Below are 19,157 nucleotides of genomic sequence, written 5' to 3' on the forward strand. Positions count from 1 at the left end.
TGGGCCGCGCCGGAGATGCCCAACTCGGAGAGGGTGGAGAGGAGGATCTGATGGTTCACAGTATCGAAGGCAGCCGATAGGTCTAGAAGGATGAGAGCAGAGGAGAGAGAGTTAGCTTTAGCGGTGCGGAGCGCCTCCGTGATACAGAGAAGAGCAGTCTCAGTTGAATGACTAGTCTTGAAACCTGACTGATTTGGATCAAGAAGGTCATTCTGAGAGAGATAGCGGGAGAGCTGACCAAGGACGGCACGTTCAAGAGTTTTGGAGAGAAAAGAAAGAAGGGATACTGGTCTGTAGTTGTTGACATCGGAGGGATCGAGTGTAGGTTTTTTCAGAAGGGGTGAAACTCTCGCTCTCTTGAAGACGGAAGGGACGTAGCCAGCGGTCAGGGATAAGTTGATGAGCGAGGTGAGGTAAGGGAGAAGGTCTCCGGAAATGGTCTGGAGAAGAGAGGAGGGGATAGGGTCGAGCGGGCAGGTTGTTGGGCGGCCGGCCGTCACAAGACGCGAGATTTCATCTGGAGAGAGAGGGGAGAAAGAGGTCAGAGCACAGGGTAGGGCAGTGTGAGCAGAACCAGCGGTGTCGTTTGACTTAGCAAACGAGGATCGGATGTCGTCGACCTTCTTTTCAAAATGGTTGACGAAGTCATCTGCAGAGAGGGAGGAGGGGGGGGAGAGGAGGATTCAGGAGGGAGGAGAAGGTGGCAAAGAGCTTCCTAGAGTTAGAGGCAGATGCTTGGAATTTAGAGTGGTAGAAAGTGGCTTTAGCAGCAGAGACAGAGGAGGAAAATGTAGAGAGGAGGGAGTGAAAGGATGCTAGGTCCGCAGGGAGGCGAGTTTTCCTCCATTTCCGCTCGGCTGCCCGGAGCCCTGTTCTGTGAGCTCGCAATGAGTCGTCAAGCCACGGAGCGGGAGGGGAGGACCGAGCCGGCCTGGAAGATAGGGGACATAGAGAGTCAAAGGATGCAGAAAGGGAGGAGAGGAGGGTTGAGGAGGCAGAATCAGGAGATAGGTTGGAGAAGGTTTGAGCAGAGGGAAGAGATGATAGTAATAATAAATAATAATATATGCCATTTAGCAGACGCTTTTATCCAAAGCGACTTACAGTCATGTGTGCATACATTCTACGTATGGGTGGTCCCGGGAATCGAACCCACTACCCTGGCGTTACAAGCGCCATGCTCTACCAACTGAGCTACAGAAGGACCATAGGATGGAAGAGGAGAGAGTAGCGGGGGAGAGAGAGCGAAGGTTGGGACGGAGCGATACCATCCGAGTAGGGGCAGTGTGGGAAGTGTTGGATGAGAGCGAGAGGGAAAAGGATACAAGGTAGTGGTCGGAGACTTGGAGAGGAGTTGCAATGAGGTTAGTGGAAAAACAGCATCTAGTAAAGATGAGGTCGAGCGTATTGCCTGCCTTGTGAGTAGGGGGGGAAGGTGAGAGGGTGAGGTCAAAAGAGGAGAGGAGTGGAAAGAAGGAGGCAGAGAGGAATGAGTCAAAGGTAGACGTGGGGAGGTTAAAGTCGCCCAGAACTGTGAGAGGTGAGCTGTCCTCAGGAAAGGAGCTTATCAAGGCATCAAGCTCATTGATGAACTCTCCGAGGGGACCTGGAGGGCGATAAATGATAAGGATGTTAAGCTTGAAAGGTGCTGGTAACTGTGACAGCATGAAATTCAAAGGAGGCGATAGACAGATGCTGTCACCTGCTCCACATTGAGCTAAAGCCTAGGCCATGTAGGCTATGCCTTCAATCTTCTGAATATGAAGAAATAACTACTCATATGCTAATGAGGGACAATGTGAATAGATTTTGGTTTGCGGATTAGAATAAAACTGAAAAAAATAAAGCTATATTTAAAAGGGCAAAACTGAGCCACCTGGAGTGATTAGGCCTATCCATTCAATAAAGGGGCACACACTTCTCACCCAAACAACAGCTGTTTATGTATATATCTTATTGATATATAAATAGCTTGTTTCTAAAAATGTCTCCCCACCATTCCATTTTTCTAAGTCTCTCTCTCAATCTCTCTATTAACCTAATTAGGGGTATCTCACCCTACATCTCAGCAAGTCTGGTTTATTCCCTCCCCTCTCTCCTCTTCCCCGTCTCTCCGCAACAGAATTCGAAGGAGAAGAAAGGGGAGGGGGCCGATACGGAGCGCGCGAGCGAGAAACAAAACGTGACTAGGCACCCAAAGACTCCTGTTATGCAACTGCTGACCTACTAACATACAATTGGAGACATTGAGAGAGCAAGGAGGAAATTGTAGCAAGTCCCTAACGTAATAAGAGAACAGTAATAAGAGAACAGATTCAAATTAAGCGACACAGAATTCATGCTCACATACAGGCACTAATCACAGAGCTCGCACTGTACTTGAAGGACGATCGCACATTTTAATTCGATAGTAGTCAGAAATAGGAATTGTTGAACAGAAACGTGGCTGTTATATTAGACTTCGCACTATGGGCTTTTATTTACACATACACGGTAAGCATTTATTTTATATGGATTGCCTTTAAATGTCCAGTCGATTCATGTATATAATGTGACTTATTATTAGTGAAAACAATTCAATCCAATTGTTTAATAATACTAATTTCACTGTTATTTAGTGGCACATCGATTAGACTATTTAGTTTTGCATGACTTTCAAGTTCACTGATATATTGTTGCAAACATTTTGGCACAACGGGAAGTGTTTATAATTTTGGTGACGGACGTTGAACCATATGTATGTTCTGTCAAGGCGAGGCGCCCCCCCCCCCCCCCCCCCTATTTAGTGGCAGAATGTATAGGGGGATGATAAGGAGACAGGGGTGGATGGAATTCCTTCAGAACAAGGAACGCTGGGTGGCAGAGGCCACAGAAAACACACATATTTGGAGTAGCTTCGCCCCGCCCATCATAGTAGAGTTTTGAAAATATTGAAAGATACAATAACTTGAAATACGGTAAAATTATTTGTCTTTGGATTAATTCCTCTATTATTTAGTAACACAAGTATGGACATTTATTTGAGCAAAATAAACCCGTTAATGATGGTTTGAGGACACATTTCTCTCCATCACATGTAGTAAGTAGTTATTTGTGAAAGGTTAGCCAACCCGTTAACCCTTCCTCTGCTCAGTGGGGCAAACTGAATCTAGAGTAAAGGCTACTGGAGTGGAGTATTGTGCTGTCCTACATCTCTGAAAACATTGTCTTGGATATGAATGATAATCTAAAGTATTGTCGGTGTCTGTAAAGTGAGCTGGATATACTGGGCATGTTTATTTCTGTGCTTTTTTAGGCTACTGAGTCAAATGTAGGCTACTGGGTCAAAATCTCAAAGTCGTGACAAGTTTTTGGATTAGCCTATGGGTAGCGACTGCAACAGGGCAACAACCTATGTGCAAGAAACTTGCTTTAGCCTTGAATGACTTCCCCGGGGATCTGTTATAATTTGCAAAAGGTACATTTATCAGAGACACCACAAAGAGTAGTGGTATGTTCAGAGACACCACAAAGAGTAGTGGTATGTTGAAGAGGGCAGAACACTTATGATGTGACGTGGATATGTGCCTGCGGTGTAGGTTATTAGTTATATTGGGAAACACTGTTGCGCACTGCATGTCCATCTCAACGTATAACCTATGCAGTTATTAGACTACATGCATATAAGAATTAATACTGCACACACACTTGTTGTAACTTGTCTTATAAAAGACCACCCTGCTCAGTCTGAATGTTGAAAGTACCCCCACACTGCACGTGGAAATGATTGTGTAATGTGTGCCCCCGCCAGGTGCCCGCAGCTCATACATTTGTTGTTTAGTGATGGCATGCGCACTTGTGTCTAGCCTACTTTTGGTGCCGTGGTAAAGGTGTAGGCTATTCACGCTATTCATGTTTTTATGAAAAGTCATATCGGAATTATATCTCACGAAAGTTCATCAATACCATGTAGTTTAGAATTTAGCCTATGGTACAGGTGCTATGCACAATGGGAAATTACGCAAAGCATTTGGGTATGTGTTACATTTTTGTAACACATTGCACTAAAGGCTGTAGTAATGGTGCGGGTTGCATAACAAATCATTTAAGTAATTAAAACATATATAGGTAGGGGAGATGACACAATCAGCGGAAACCCATAGCCTCTATTGTGCTTTGCTGAGGAGGGCTAATTGTTTGGCGCATAAGGTGGACCACTATGTCAGCTCCAAATGTAGGTCACATTAGTCATAAAGGGGAGGGGATGTGCTGCAGAGCCCCCTATAATACCAGAATAAAAAACCTACCAAAATAAACCCTAGCTGGCTTGACAAAGACACCCAACCCATTCATGCAAAACAGAAACACTGATGGGCAGCAGATAAATGCGCCTAATAAGCATGTAGGTTTCCTTCATATCGTAGTGATACACAATTAGAAACATATTCATTTTGCCTTTCATACATTTTCTTCAATCCTCACCTTTCTGTGCCACACCCCATTTCTGTAGGATTCATGAATCTCCATAAATTGCTTGTAATTGCAATGATCAGCTACTATATTCCTTATTGTATTAGTAGGCTTACTTATTTTATTGCTAAAAACATGGTAATAACATGGCTATAATTATCATGAGGATGAGATTACATATGTTTCACTCGAGCAGCGTGCACTATGTCTTGTTTCACTACTATTGTAGTTGATGGTGAACACTGTGGGGTTTATCCTGACCCGCCTGACATTCTCAGGGGTTCCTGGAATGGGGTTTATCCTGACCCGCCTGACATTCTCAGGGTTTCCTGGAGTGGGGTTTATCCTGACCCGCCTGACATTCTCAGGGTTTCCTGGAGTGGGGTTTATCCTGACCCGCCTGACATTCTCAGGGTTTCCTGGAGTGGGGTTTATCCTGACCCGCCTGACATTCTCAGGGTTTCCTGGAGTGGGGTTTATCCTGACCCGCCTGACATTCTCAGGGTTTCCTGGAGTGGGGTTTATCCTGACCCGCCTGACATTCTCAGGGTTTCCTGGAGTGGGGTTTATCCTGACCCGCCTGACATTCTCAGGGTTTCCTGGAGTGGGGTTTATCCTGACCCGCCTGACATTCTCAGGGTTTCCTGGAGTGGGGTTTATCCTGACCCGCCTGACATTCTCAGGGTTTCCTGGAGTGGGGTTTATCCTGACCCTCCTGACATTCTCAGGGTTTCCTGGGGTGGGGTTTATCCTGACCCGCCTGACATCCTCAGGGTTTCCTGGAGTGGGGTTTATCCTGACCCGCCTGACATTCTCAGGGTTTCCTGGCACAATGAAAGATAATGAAGGATAGAGTAGGTGCTTTGTTATTGTGCTGCTGTGGCTGGGAGGGAGAGGCAGAGAAGTAGGCCAAGGGAGCACATGTGACTGGGAAACACATGGACTGCACTGGGTCACTCTTTTTTTCCCGTTTAACAGAGGCTGATATGGCTGTGTTTATGGAACAAGGAGTTGGCTTGGAACTCCACCTTCATGTCCAAGAATTTGTACTTTTTCTTGGGAAGATAAACCCAGTCTAGGAATCAGGGTTGGATGATATTTGGAGAGACCCCTTCTACGATGTGCTACTCCAAGTATTGCGATATCCGATATAATCGTTCTGCACCGTTAATGACTAAATAAGGCTTAGTTAATTCATTTACACGTAATTTTCAACATATTGATACAGCACATCACGATATATCGTCTTGCACTTCACAATATGTCGTCAATGTCAAATGTCACTATTCTATTTAATCATATATCAGCCCAACCCTACTTGGAATTTGGGGAAAAGCCATCTATTTGCATTGTTCCTCCCTGGGGGCAGTTCAGTTCCTCAGTCTCAGTAAAATATTGCACCCAGGTCTGGGGGCCTCCTCCTTATTTTACTCCTGCTCCCATTACTTTAAGAGCTCAACAAAAACAAGCTTTTGAACTCAAGCCCCACCAAATATAGCTTTGTGTGGTTGTTTGGACCCAATAATTGTAAATGGCATACATTTAGATTCTCTTTGATCACTTCAGAAATGTAACCAAGCCCTTCCCTGTGGTAGAATGACTTTATATTTATTAAGTATAACAAGGATGTGTGCTAATGTTAAACAGATCTATCAGTAACAGATTCATACTCTGAGATGCAGCTTTTTGTTCACCTTTTATCATGAAATTGGACATGGAATTCATTATGGTCTACCACAAGCGTAGGAGTGTTCCATTGAAACACAGAGCCTCGTAAGCATATTAGATGGGTGAAAAGGGAAGCAGTAGAATGTCTTACTATTTGACATTTGTTCTGGCAGGTCACACTACATTTTTCATAAAAACACATGAAACTTTCATTGGCAATCACTATCTCAGTAGCCTGCAGTTAGATATTTGATACACTATATTGAAGTGGATAGGTTTGATGCTTAGATGTTCTGATGTTCTGATCAGGTAAGGGTGGCATGCAGTGCCCTATTCCTGCAGCAGTAGTGGGAGACTAAGAGCTTGTGATGCATTAATCAGCAAACACTCCAGCTCCATTCATGTCTCCAGCTAATTCCAGCCGCCCGCAGAGGAGATGAGCAGCTTGTTTTTGTTTTTGTTTTTTACAGTCAATCTGTTTGCGCAGTGTAAGTGTGTTGTTCGATGAGGAGGGATTGATGTTGATGTGATTACTTGCCCCATTTTTTGCTTTTGTTTCCATAGGTGATATGTTGTTAACGCTGGTACAGGACCCCGTTTGTTTACATCCTGCGAGGTGCTATCATCTGAGCTCATTTCCCCCTTTCTTTTGTCTACCTTCTCTCCATCTCTTCGTCCCTCTCGCCGTGCATCTTTCACCTCTATAAATAGAGTACTCTCTAATTCTCTGTATCTCTCTCGCTGCCTCAACCGTGGTTCCACTGACCTATATTCCAGCTTGCTGTGTAGGCACTAGTCAGAGCCAGGGTTTACTGAGTGGTCCCTGGTTTCTGGGGTCTTGCCACTCTTTCCCTCCTGCCCATGAGCCACATGCAAATGGCTTGTGGGAATGAGGGCCTTAAAGTACTGCATTTAGCAGTGCGTTATCAGGCCCTGTCTCAACCGTTTTTCCAGGCAAAATCGTAGCCTGTATCCCCATTTAGTCTCTACTGGGACCCAAATGACCCATACCTAGAAGGCTTGTCATCATTTTGTGGGAAGCAAAACATTTTTAATTTAAGAACTAGGGGTGTAATATCCCATCTAGATTTGGCTCATTTTGTTGCTGAATTGTGCCTGGAAAGAAAAATTGGTGTTGAACCCACATTTGAAAAGTGTAGAGAAATTGACAGTTACATAATTTTGCCCCAGACTCCTGGGAGAATATAACCCATGGAGAAAAAAAACAGATTATGAAATGACAGAGGCAGAGAGAATCAGTGTGTCTCAACTCATGTTGTTCAGTAAGAAAATGAGAGTAAATGAGGCAGGGAGGCAGGGATGAAACAACTCCTGTTGGCCAGCAACTAATTTGATTTAAGTAATTTGATTTTAAAGCATACAAGACCAGTTTAATGGAACCATGGAACAAGGGAACATAGTCTGAATGAGTTATCTCAAATGTTCCAGGAAGTCTCCATCCTCGATGCCTGTTGAATTCCTTTGCTTGCCTCAAGTCACCTGTATGGAATGTAATTGATATTGAACCAGTTAGTCAGCAACACAGATAAAATAGGCTAACTGGTACACAACCAGCAGAGACAACTTGGAAACATGAAAAGCCATTTGGCTTATTCATGAAAATCATACTTAAGATGTTTGGCTAGTGACACATCTACCTCTGTTTACCTCATTACCAGGAGAGTCCCTGCTGAGCAGGTTCCCAGACACTTCATAGTTATGAGGCTGACCACCCTGGTGTCATAATTCAGGAGAGCTTGGTACATTCTCCAGCCCCGTCCTTCCTGAAACTTGACCTATATTCATTAATTAACCCCCAACATCCTTACCTTAAAATCCCGTACCCTCTCCACCTCTTTTCCTTGGCGGGGAACCTTTGTCTACATTCACTGCCAGGAACTGGTTGTCCAAATAGAATGTGCATTTTTACGGTTATTACACTTACAGTAAATTCTCCAATTCATGATAATTTCTATGTAAACGTAGTGGGCTGTTTCTTAATCTGGTTGTTTTGGAATCTTTCTAGAATCTAGAATTCTAAAATGGAATGAGGGGAAGCCTACCCCCACTGCACCTGTGTGATTCACTGTCCTGGCTCTTAAAATAAATCTGTCTGAAAGACTATTTAGAACAGCCATGAAATAAGTCAATAATGGCTGTTTAAAGCTTACAAATTCAATGCCCAATCATTCCATGTGTTTGAATGATGTAATTTCGAGGAGTTTACATGGTAATCATGTGCTCTCGACTTGGTTGCCAGACATGCAGTTATGATTACAAAGGAGGAGGAATAATGTCACAAATAGCAAATGTGTAAGGTCTTACTCAGAAAAAGATAGTAACTCAGAAACTACTATATTGGCCTCATGTTTATTTCACCATGCAAGTCAACGTCAACATGCAGGGCTAAACGCGTCCACATGCAGGGCTAAACGCGTCCACATGCAGGGCTAAAAGTGTCTACATGCAGGGCTAAACGCGTCCACATGCAGGGCTAAACGCGTCCACATGCAGGGCTAAACGCGTCCACATGCAGGGCTAAAAGTGTCCACATGCAGGGCTAAACGCGTCCACATGCAGGGCTAAACGCGTCAACATGCAGGGCTAAACGCGTCCACATGCAGGGCTAAACGCGTCCACATGCAGGGCTAAACGCGTCCACATGCAGGGCTAAACGCGTCCACATGCAGGGCTAAACGCGTCCACATGCAGGGCTAAAAGTGTCCACATGCAGGGCTAAACGCGTCCACATGCAGGGCTAAACGCGTCCACATGCAGGGCTAAACGCGTCCACATGCAGGGCTAAAAGTGTCCACATGCAGGGCTAAACGCGTCCACATGCAGGGCTAAACGCGTCAACATGCAGGGCTAAACGCGTCCACATGCAGGGCTAAACGCGTCCACATGCTTCCCAGCCAAAACAGTTCGGAAGAGTTTGTGCATACATTGTGTAAGGGTACGGAATCATTTTCATGCACATTTTGTCTTTGAGAAATACTGCACCAAACACCCCAGTTAGATGTAAAATTGCTCGACTGAGATCTCCTCTGCAGAAACGTCAAAATTAATGACAGATTTCTTGATTTATCATAGATTCATTCTGACTATTTTGAGGAAGTGTATATTGGCTACAGCATCTCAATATGGACAAAGTACTATTGCTGCTTTTTTCCCTAGTTTTCCAAGCGAAGGTATTTTAAGGGAGTGTGCAAGCACACTTGTTCAGTTTGGCAAGTCGCCAGCCGAACTGAAGCAAGCTGACACCTTAAGGGGTCATGGACCACCGACAGAGAAGATCAATAGAAGGGCCATGAGGTCAGACAGTGGTTACTAGGGTCTAGTGAATATTCACTGGTTGCCAGGGGTAACAATTCAGTCAAAGCCAGATATGCAGAACATAGATGAAAGCAGGAGGACGTGAGAAGGAGCGTATTATTAATTATCCCTCAAAATGATTTGATCACCAGTCATGCCAAAAACTAAAATGGATTTCATTAACAATGACATAAAGAAGATATTATTCCTTCAATCTGAATGCATAGTGGTCGACAGCAGTCCACGAGGATTAAGAGTTTTGCCTTTTCTTTCTTTGTCTCCTCAGCCTTTCATCTTGCAACCTACTAGAGAAGGAGAGAGGTAGCGCCCTTCCCAAGAGACTGACAAGCCAAGATAGACTGAGTGACCTACATCCTGCAACACGCCTGGAGCAGTACAACACTTCTCTGTCTGCTCAGCACAGCGCTCTCACAAAAAGATAGAAAAACAAAACAGAGAAAAGAAGGTTAGAGAATTGCTCAGTGAAGCTTGTCACATTCTCCACTCTAGGAACACTTTTTTTTCTTCTCTACAAGGCAGCTTTGACCCACTTTTCTGTGAGAAAGCTGAAGAGACTTGCCTAGAGAAAGGCTGAACATACATTGGATAAATGAGGGGAATTAACGCAGAGTTCCACTGTTTCTTGATCTTCTTGGCCAGTTTAGCCACTTGAACTATAAGCTCATTCATTCAGTGAGATATAGCTGAATCCCACTGTTCCTTATCACCCCATTCCTTGAGTTTCCTTTCCAGTGGTTGTAGCAATATTCCAAACTGTCCTCCACTGAGCAACAATGGAATGCCTGAATTCACAACTCCAATCAGCAAGCTCAGAAAATAACCTGGACAGCCTAGAGACATACTCTAACTACGCAGAGTCTCTCCCATCGCCTCAAGGAACCCCCTCTCGCCAGGGGCGTCTCGTCAAGCCCAGCATGAGTTGCAGACGCAAGCGTGAGTTCATCTCTGATGAAAAGAAGGATGCATCCTACTGGGAGAAGCGGCGTAAGAACAACGAGGCGGCCAAACGCTCCAGGGAGAAGCGACGACTGAACGACATGGTGTTGGAAAACCGCGTCATGGTGCTGAATGACGAGAACTGCCGCCTGAAGACGGAGCTGCTGCAGCTGAAGCTGCGCTTTGGCCTTATCAGCACTGCCTCCTACATGGAGAAGAGCCAGCAGCTCACTAGTGGAGGCAACAATGGAGGCAACGGGAGATCCTCCACATCCAATTACTACTCCAGCGGCTACTCCAGCAGCTCCCAGGTGATGATGAACTCTGACTCCTCGGAGACTGAGCAGTCAGGCAGCGGGGGGGGACATAGTCAACTGGTGACGTACTCCCCCCATGGGTCCCTTTCAGACATGTCAGACGGGTCCTCCCGGGAAAGCCCAGAGCCTGCGGTCTACGGGATCAAGCAGGAGGAAAGCAGCCTGGAGATGGACATTGGAAGCAGCATGTTCAACGTCCACCATAGCCTGTCCTCCACACACCACCAGGAGGAGATGGAGTCGGTGTACCACAGCCAACAGCACCACTCCTACCACCACCAGGAGAGCATCACAAGCCAGACCAGTCAGGTCCCTCCACCCACCCAACAGAGGAGTGTCATCCTCTACCGCTCCAGTAGTGCCTCCTACCCTGGGGAGAGCCAAAGGCAGCAGGACATAGATCAACAGACAGCCCAACAGCAGAGTGCTCAGGCCAGCCATCTGGCCCAGGCTCGAGAGAGCCACACAGAAAGCTCAGAGAGACTGGCAGAGGTGACCAAGCAGATGGAGAGGAAGACACTAGACTCCCCTCCGTACCACTACTCAGAGTGCCACAGCGAGGCAGGAGAGGAGCAGGTGTACAGAGCTCTGCAACAGGAGCAAAAGACCCAGACAGGCCTCGCTCCAGACATCCTCCAAAAACAGGAGGCCGTCACATCCCACCTGTGCCACAACCAGGCTAGTCACTGCTATCTTAGCACCCAGGACGAGGAGCCCCCCATACTGACCTATGAGGGCGGGCCCAGTAGTGAGGGGTACTACCAAGAACATTCAACCTCAGGCAAAGACACCTCCTCTAGTGACAATGACCCCCACAGCTCTGACAAGGAGACCTCCACGGACGACGAGTCCCCGTCCTCCTCCTTATCTGACACCGGGAGTTACCTCCAGCACCTGTCTGTCTCACACCAGCCAGGGTCCCCTCTGCCCTCCCCGCAGGACTCCTCCCAATGCCAAAGCGGGGACACCCAGGCAGAGGTTAAGGGCACTGCCCTGCCTCACAAACTGCGTCTCAAACACAAAGCCATGAGCTCCCAGCAGGACTCTCTCACCACCCCTCCTCCTTCCTCTATCCTACCCCTGCCCCAGCACCCTTACCTGGCCCTCACGCAACAGCAGAGTGGAAAAGAGAGAGAGAGTGAGAGCCAGCCCCCCACAGGGTTCTATAAGCAGCCGTCCTAATCTGAGTCAAGGAAGGAGAGTGAGAGCCAGCCCCCCACAGGGTTCTATAAGCAGCCGTCCTCAGCTGAGTCAAGGAAGGAGAGTGAGAGCCAGCCCCCCACAGGGTTCTATAAGCAGCCGTCCTCAGCTGAGTCAAGGAAGGAGAGTGGGGAAAAGGAGTCGTCAAGCGGACGCCATAACAACAGACGAGACTAAGTGCCTATTGAACACTTGAGGGCAACACAAATTTGTCGAGGTTCCTTACATTGTGAGGTGTCTCTGATGCTGCCTTAGATCAAAATACGCTCTTTCCCTTTTCCCTCCTCAATCTCAATCCACTATCGTTCCTTTACCCCCCATCTACACCTCCCTCACCTTCATGTCCTGGGACTAAAAAGCTGTACTGAAGCCCAAAACAGGGCTGGACTTCTGGGGGAACAGTATTCTATGTGTATATATTGTATATACACTTTTCAGTTCTTGCATCTTCTCCATAATTACAGAAGGACTTTTGTTTCTAAATGAGAGGAGGGATGAGACTCTTTCATATCGTTTTTCGTCAAACCACAGTTGGTCATTTCAAATGAGAATATAAGTTGACCATTATTGGAATTGTATTGTCAGCTTTCAGTGCCCCTCCTATGGTGCACATCTGGCTTTAGACAAACGTAGCAGCAACATTCTAGGAACATTCCCTTGACCAAAGATGCAACACAATGAGAAGTTCCATTTCTCTTCTCTAACCCTACCTCTACCAATCCATATTTCCCTTCCCATCTCCATGATCTCACACAGCCCATCCATTATCTATCTATGTTCAAGCACTCGGTTTGTATATTACTGTAAATTTACCAATAATTTATAAATATATATTTTTGAAGAAAACTAACAAATGTCACAACAATGCGACAAACTGTTGAGGCAAGAAAGGACTTGGCCGTTATCATCCTGTTTTTGTCAGAATTACTGTACAGTCACATTGTGTCTACTGTTGCAAACTCCACTTAAGTTAAAACGCCTTTAATGTCATCACTTTAACTCTGTTTGCAGAAACATGGCCGATAGCTTTTGAAATGCAGCTTACCTGTTATTGCAGTAGATCTTTAAGATCTTAGACAGCATTCAATCAAAGTCAATCAGAGACAGAACTAGGCTGCTGGCCTAAAGTTGAGCATCATCAACAGTCTAGACTTCCACTGTTCGTTCCCATCTCTTAGCCCAATGTATTTATTCCTATGCCCACATCTGCAGAAAAGCCAATAGAAACATAGACTAAAATGTGAATGTTTATAAACCTTAACGCATAAAAGCTCAAGTTAAAACCGCAAAGTGGGGAAATATAGGGGAGGGAGTTATTTTAAATATAGTAATATAATCTAAATGATATCTGCATGATATTTGAACTCTGAGTGAGGCCACCTAGTCTCCTCTGCAAATCAACACACAACACAATGCACTGAGTTCAGAACCTCAGGCTTCTGACTTGACGTCGATCCACTGCCCTAGAGACATGGTGTTAAACCCAGATACTAGGTCATTGGATCTCTGAAACAGAAGCGAAATTTACTATATTACACAAATAGCCCATGACATTAGAAAAACCTGGTTTAGAATAATCAGAGCTTTTGCAATTAAGTTTTGTAAAAACTAAGGACAATCTCTACTTTGTTAATGAAATAGGGATTTCCCCTTTTTCTAATGTGCCTCTGTAGTGTAAAACATGGGGCATCCACCCCCGGCCTTTATTTTCCTCATTTTGGGTGACAATGAGAAGCCTGCACTGTACCACACAGTTTTATAAAGTATATGTACCAGGTTTAGCTTTTTGCCACTTGTGTATAAATGTAAAGCGTTCCCTCTCTCAGACAACACTGTCATGTTAATGTCATTGTTTTATTTGTTCTGTGTTCTGTGACTATCTTCGTGTGTCTTTCTCCTATTGACCGTGATGATGTATTTGCTCCATACCCCCATTCTCCCTTTTTTTCATTGTGTTTCAAATCAGTGATGCTTGTGTTTTTGCTGATGGTTTCATGAAAAAGATTCTAAAAAAGACAAAGATGCAGACGAGACTCGTGTGGTGTTTAGCAGTAGGTGGTGTCTAGGTCGCCACCACCCCTTCTTTTTGACATGGCTGTGTATGTAAAGACACTAATATTCATCATGGAAGATGGATGCATTTCAAGATTGAAAACAATAAAAAAGGATGTTGAATTTCTCAACCTATCGTCAAAATATTGTGAGATTTCTCCTTTCTTTACTCGTGTCTATGTGGGTTGCACACAGTTCATGATGGGTCTGTTTGAAAATCAGCTGTGCAGATGCCAGACAGATAAAGACCAACACCTCGCTGTAGTTATCATTTGATACTGAATACAAACGGGTTCATAGGTTAGATATAACACTGCAAAGAATAATAATAACCATATGCCAAATAGCGTAATAAACAAAAACAAACTATAATTTATACCAGAGCAGCTGCTGACAAGAAACATTCTTCTATGGTCATTTAAATCACTGACTACTAATTGAACACAGCCACATAGCAGAGCTGCGAGGTACAATGATTAGACAGACACAATCTAAATCAAGACAAGACGCAGAAGATGGCCTAACCTAGGTGTTTGTAACCACAGGCATGTTTAACAGAGACTCTGAGTCCTCATCTCTTTTAGCGGGTGTGGGGACACCCTGTTTCCAGTCCTCACAAATAGCTTGGTTAAAGTCACTCCCTGGGCTCCTTACTTTCCTGACACACAGGATTCATTTGAAATGAGAGGAGCTTTGGAGTGACACACTGACACATTTTCTAGACAGACCGCCTGTCCGACCTCCCTGATGTAACAGTGGCCCACTTCCTGCCGCTAACTCTCTATAAGCCCGCGGACCTACGCACGCAGGGCAGAGATGTCCCGTACGACCACACTAAACACACAAACGCCCTCAGACGTACGAGCACGCACATACACCTACAGATTATGACCCCCCCCCAACAGAACGGAGGACCTCTCTTATGCCCCAGTCCACTTTATAAAGGCCTCATTCAACCTGACACAAACCCCTTTACCCAGAGGGAAAACTGGGCAAGCTTCCTCTCCTTCTCTAAGCCCAGTCATAACATACCTCACAGCCTGTTCTCATAGGCTCTCACTCAGCAGGCATGTCCATGGCTCTTTGACCTACAAAGTAAGTGCAGAAATAGTTCCAGAAATAGTCTGTCCCTGCTGCCAGCTCTCCAGGCCCAAGTTCAGTGTCACAGCAGACCTGTCAAGAGAAGAATACATGGGGATGGAAATCAAGGCAGAGCCCAGTGGGGCAGCGTCTATTCCTCATCCTATCTTCTCTGCCGCCCTCCCAAAACACACAACAACAAGGTTATGTTCATAACACAAAGACAAACGGAGGGAGTGACCTGGACTAAGCCTGCAAACAAAGCAGCTCTTTGAGGGCTGACACCTCAATGCCCTTCACAAACGCACAGAAAATATTTTGGACTTGCGTTCAGCCCGTGCTTGGTCTGGGTGGTGCGACTGCTGTCACCCTGCAATAGTGTCAAGGTGACATTCCCTGACAACTGCAGCACTCGTCTACTGGATTCTGCTGTGATTCCCCTTTTCCTGATTTGATTGGAGTATGGGGTCGCTTGCATAAACAGGTTAGGAGAAAAGTAGGTCAACGTGAGAGAGTGGAACGAGAGAAGGAGGAAGGCATGAGGAAAGGAGGGACAGAGAAGAGAGAGGTGGGGGCTGGGGGACTGGATGTGCGTGTCACTAAATGATTCCTGCAGAATAGACCTCCTGGAAAATAGAGCACAGACAAGGCTCTACAGTTACCTGGCTGTCGCTCCCAGCCTGGGGAAGAGGGTCAGTGGAGCAGCCAGCGTGGGAGGGGGCCACAGGATTACACAGCCCTGTCTCATGTCCAGTGTGACACGCTGCAACCTTTTCACACATTTCTGGGGCAGGTTGCAGACACCTCTGGGTTTCACAGCAGAGCAAATCAAAGTCAGATATTAATGTTATAGAGTGGGATTCCCCCAGCTTCTACAGCACGCAACACCTGAACCACACACTGTGGTTATGAAAGAATATGATACTTACAGTACATATGGACCTACTCGTTTGATGAAAGACATGTGTTTAATGGTTAAATACACTGCTCAAAAAAATAAAGGGAACACTTAAACAACACAATGTAACTCCAAGTCAATCACACTTCTGTGAAATCAAACTGTCCACTTAGGAAGCAACACTGATTGACAATAAATGTCACATGCTGTTGTGCAAATGGAATAGACAGGTAGAAATTATAGGCAATTAGCAAGACACCCCCAATAAAGGAGTGGTTCTGCAGGTGGGGACCACAGACCACTTCACAGTTCCTATGCTTCCTGGCTGATGTTTTGGTCATTTTTGAATGCTGGCGGTGCTTTCACTCTAGTGGTAGCATGAGACGTAGTCTACAACCCACACAAGTGGCTCAGGTAGTGCAGCTCATCCAGGATGGAACATCAATGCGAGCTGTGGCAAGAAGGTTTGCCGTGTCTGTAAGCGTAGTGTCCAGAGCATGGAGGCGCTACCAGGAGACAGGACAGAACATCAGGAGACGTGGTGGAGGCCGTAGGAGGGCAACAACCCAGCAGCAGGACCGCTACCTCCGCCTTTATGCAAGGAGGAGCAGGAGGAGCACTGCCAGAGCCCTGCAAAATGACCTCCAGCAGGCCACAAATGTGCATGTGTCTGCTCAAACGGTCAGAAACAGACTCCATGAGGGTGGTGTGAGGGCCCGACGTCCACAGGTGGGGGTTGTGCTTACAGCCCAACACCATGCAGGATGTTTGGCATTTGCCAGACGCCCTGTGCTCTTCACAGATGAAAGCAGGTTCACACTGAGCACTTGTGACAGACGTGACAGAGTCTGGAGACGCCGTGGAGAACGTTCTGCTGCCTGCAACATCCTCCAGCATGACCGGTTTGGCGGTGGATCAGTCATGGTGTGGGGTGGCATTTCTTTAGGGGGCCGCACAGCCCTCCATGTGCTCGCCAGAGGTAGCCTGACTGCCATTAGGTACCGAGATGAGATCCTCAGACCCCTTGTGAGACCATATGCTGGTGCGGTTGGCCCTGGGTTCCTCCTAATGCAAGACAATGCTAGACCTCATGTGGCTGGAGTGTGTCAGCAGTTCCTGCAAGAGGAAGGCATTGATGCTATGGACTGGCCCGCCCGTTCCCCAGACCTGAATCCAATTGAGCACATCTGGGACATCATGTCTCGCTCCATCTGCACCACAGACTGCCCAGGAGTTGGTGAATGCTTTAGTCCAGGTCTGGGAGGAGATCCCTCAGGAGACCATCCGCCACCTCATCAGGAGCATGCCCAGGCATTGTAGGGAGGTCATACAGGCACGTGGAGGCCACACACACTACTGAGCCTCATTTTGACTTCTTTAAGGACATTACATCAAAGTTGGATCAGCCTATAGTGTGGTTTTCCACTTTAATTTTGAGTGTGACTCCAAATCCAGACCTCCATGGGTTGATAAATTTGATTTCCGTTGATCATTTTTGTGTAATTTTGTTGTCAGCACATTCAACTATGTAAAGAAAAAAGTATTTAATAAGAATATTTCATTCATTCAGATGTAGGATGTGTTATTTTAGCGTTCCCTTTATTTTTTGAGCAGTGTATATCATTTTTTTATGTGAGGAAAATACAGGTATTGAACTTGAGACCAAACCACTACTTAACCCCTGCTCAGCTGTGGTAAGTGACAACTACAACCCGGATTCAAAACCACCCACTGCCATCAGATCCTACCATGCACACACACAGCACAAAAATGTCATGCATAGTCGAGCCTCTCCGCTGTTGACAAGACCACATTCTTCCACAAAGCATGACCTAAAGGGGCAATTCCTCGCGGTTCATTATTTGAAAAAAGACTCTAGCATGGCTGTTATCATACACATTGTTGACAGTGATGGAATAAACATAACTATTAAATTAACATATGAGTATACAAATCTCTGTTTCGAAAACAGTACTCAAAAAGGTTACATGGCTCATGCTTCAATATCCTGGTATTGTTTGCCTCTATGCATCAAATCAAAAGAGCATTGGAATTGAATGGAAAGACTCAAAACATTCCTAGCAATAGACATACATTTAACTTTGCAAAAAACGTGAGTAGGTGGAAGGCAGGGGGAGGGAATGAGGGGCTGTGTGTCCCAACTATGTTACATAATGGTTACGCAATATAACAGCACTCAAACTGGTCCAGAGTGTCAGGACCCGGTTACAAACCCGGGTCTCCGGAGTGAGAAACAGTCACTTAACCAACTGAGCCATGAATAGTCGGCAGAACCCAGAAGATGAGGCAGACACAGCAGTACTTGAGACGGTGTATTTAATGAAGTAAAAAGTGAAGTTCTTCAGGAAAACATGTAACTCCACAACCTCAAAAGGAATTCCACAAGAACAAAGGTGATCCTCCAAGACAAAAAGGTAAATCCACAAGGTGGAAGGTATAGCACAAAAAGCCTCAAAAGATACCGAAAAACAAACAAACAAACAAACAAACAAGAACAAAAAACTGAATTCCACAAGAGAGTCCACCGGGATCAACAAGAGTTCACAGAGTACTAGGGCTGGGTGCTAACATACAAACACAGAACAAAGAACAGAGGAAAACAAAGGGTTTAAATACAATCAGGGGAAACGAGGCACATGTGCAAATAATAATGGGGATCAAGGGATAACAAAAGGGCAAAAGGCACAATGGGGGCATCTAGTGACCAAAAACCGGAACAACCCTGGCCAAATCCTGACACAATCCCCCCCCTAGGAACGGCTCCTGACGTTCCTACCAGCTCTCTCAGAGTGGAGGGCCCTGAACTGACGAATGAGGTCAGGGTCCAGTATGTCTTTGGCAGGAACCCAGGAGCGCACCTCGGGACCGTAGCCTTCCCAGTCCACCAGATACTGCCAGGACCGCTGCACCCGGCGGGAATCCAGTATCCGATGGACGGTATAAGCCGGCTGGCCTCCAATGACACGAGGCGGAGGGGGAGGTCTGTCTGCCTGGACAAGGGGAGAAAAAACAACAGGTTTTAATAAGGAAATGTGAAACGTGGGATTAATCTTAAGGGATCTGGGTAAGTGTAGGCGATAAGAAACTGGGTTAACTCTCCTGGCAACCTTAAAGGGACCGATGTATTTTTGGGACAGCTTGCGAGACTCCACCCGTAGTGGTAAGTCTCTTGTGGAGAGCCAGACTCTCTGGCCGGGGTG

At 46.0% G+C, this 19,157-nt stretch overlaps 1 protein-coding gene across 1 annotated transcript; it reads left to right on the forward strand.

The window, feature by feature from the left end:
• The first annotated feature begins 2,188 nt into the window (after window positions 1-2,188).
• LOC124016333 (filaggrin-like) lies at window positions 2,189-13,932 on the forward strand. Its single transcript, XM_046331884.1, has 3 exons — window positions 2,189-2,493; window positions 9,719-11,866; window positions 11,930-13,932. The coding sequence occupies exons 2-3, from the start codon at window positions 10,227-10,229 to the stop codon at window positions 12,081-12,083; spliced, it is 1,794 nt and encodes a 597-aa protein (XP_046187840.1). The 5' UTR covers window positions 2,189-2,493; window positions 9,719-10,226; the 3' UTR covers window positions 12,084-13,932.
• The last annotated feature ends 5,225 nt before the right edge of the window (window positions 13,933-19,157 follow it).

Source organism: Oncorhynchus gorbuscha, linkage group LG26 (genome assembly GCF_021184085.1).
Source record: "Oncorhynchus gorbuscha isolate QuinsamMale2020 ecotype Even-year linkage group LG26, OgorEven_v1.0, whole genome shotgun sequence".
Classification (NCBI taxonomy): Eukaryota; Metazoa; Chordata; class Actinopteri; order Salmoniformes; family Salmonidae; genus Oncorhynchus; species Oncorhynchus gorbuscha.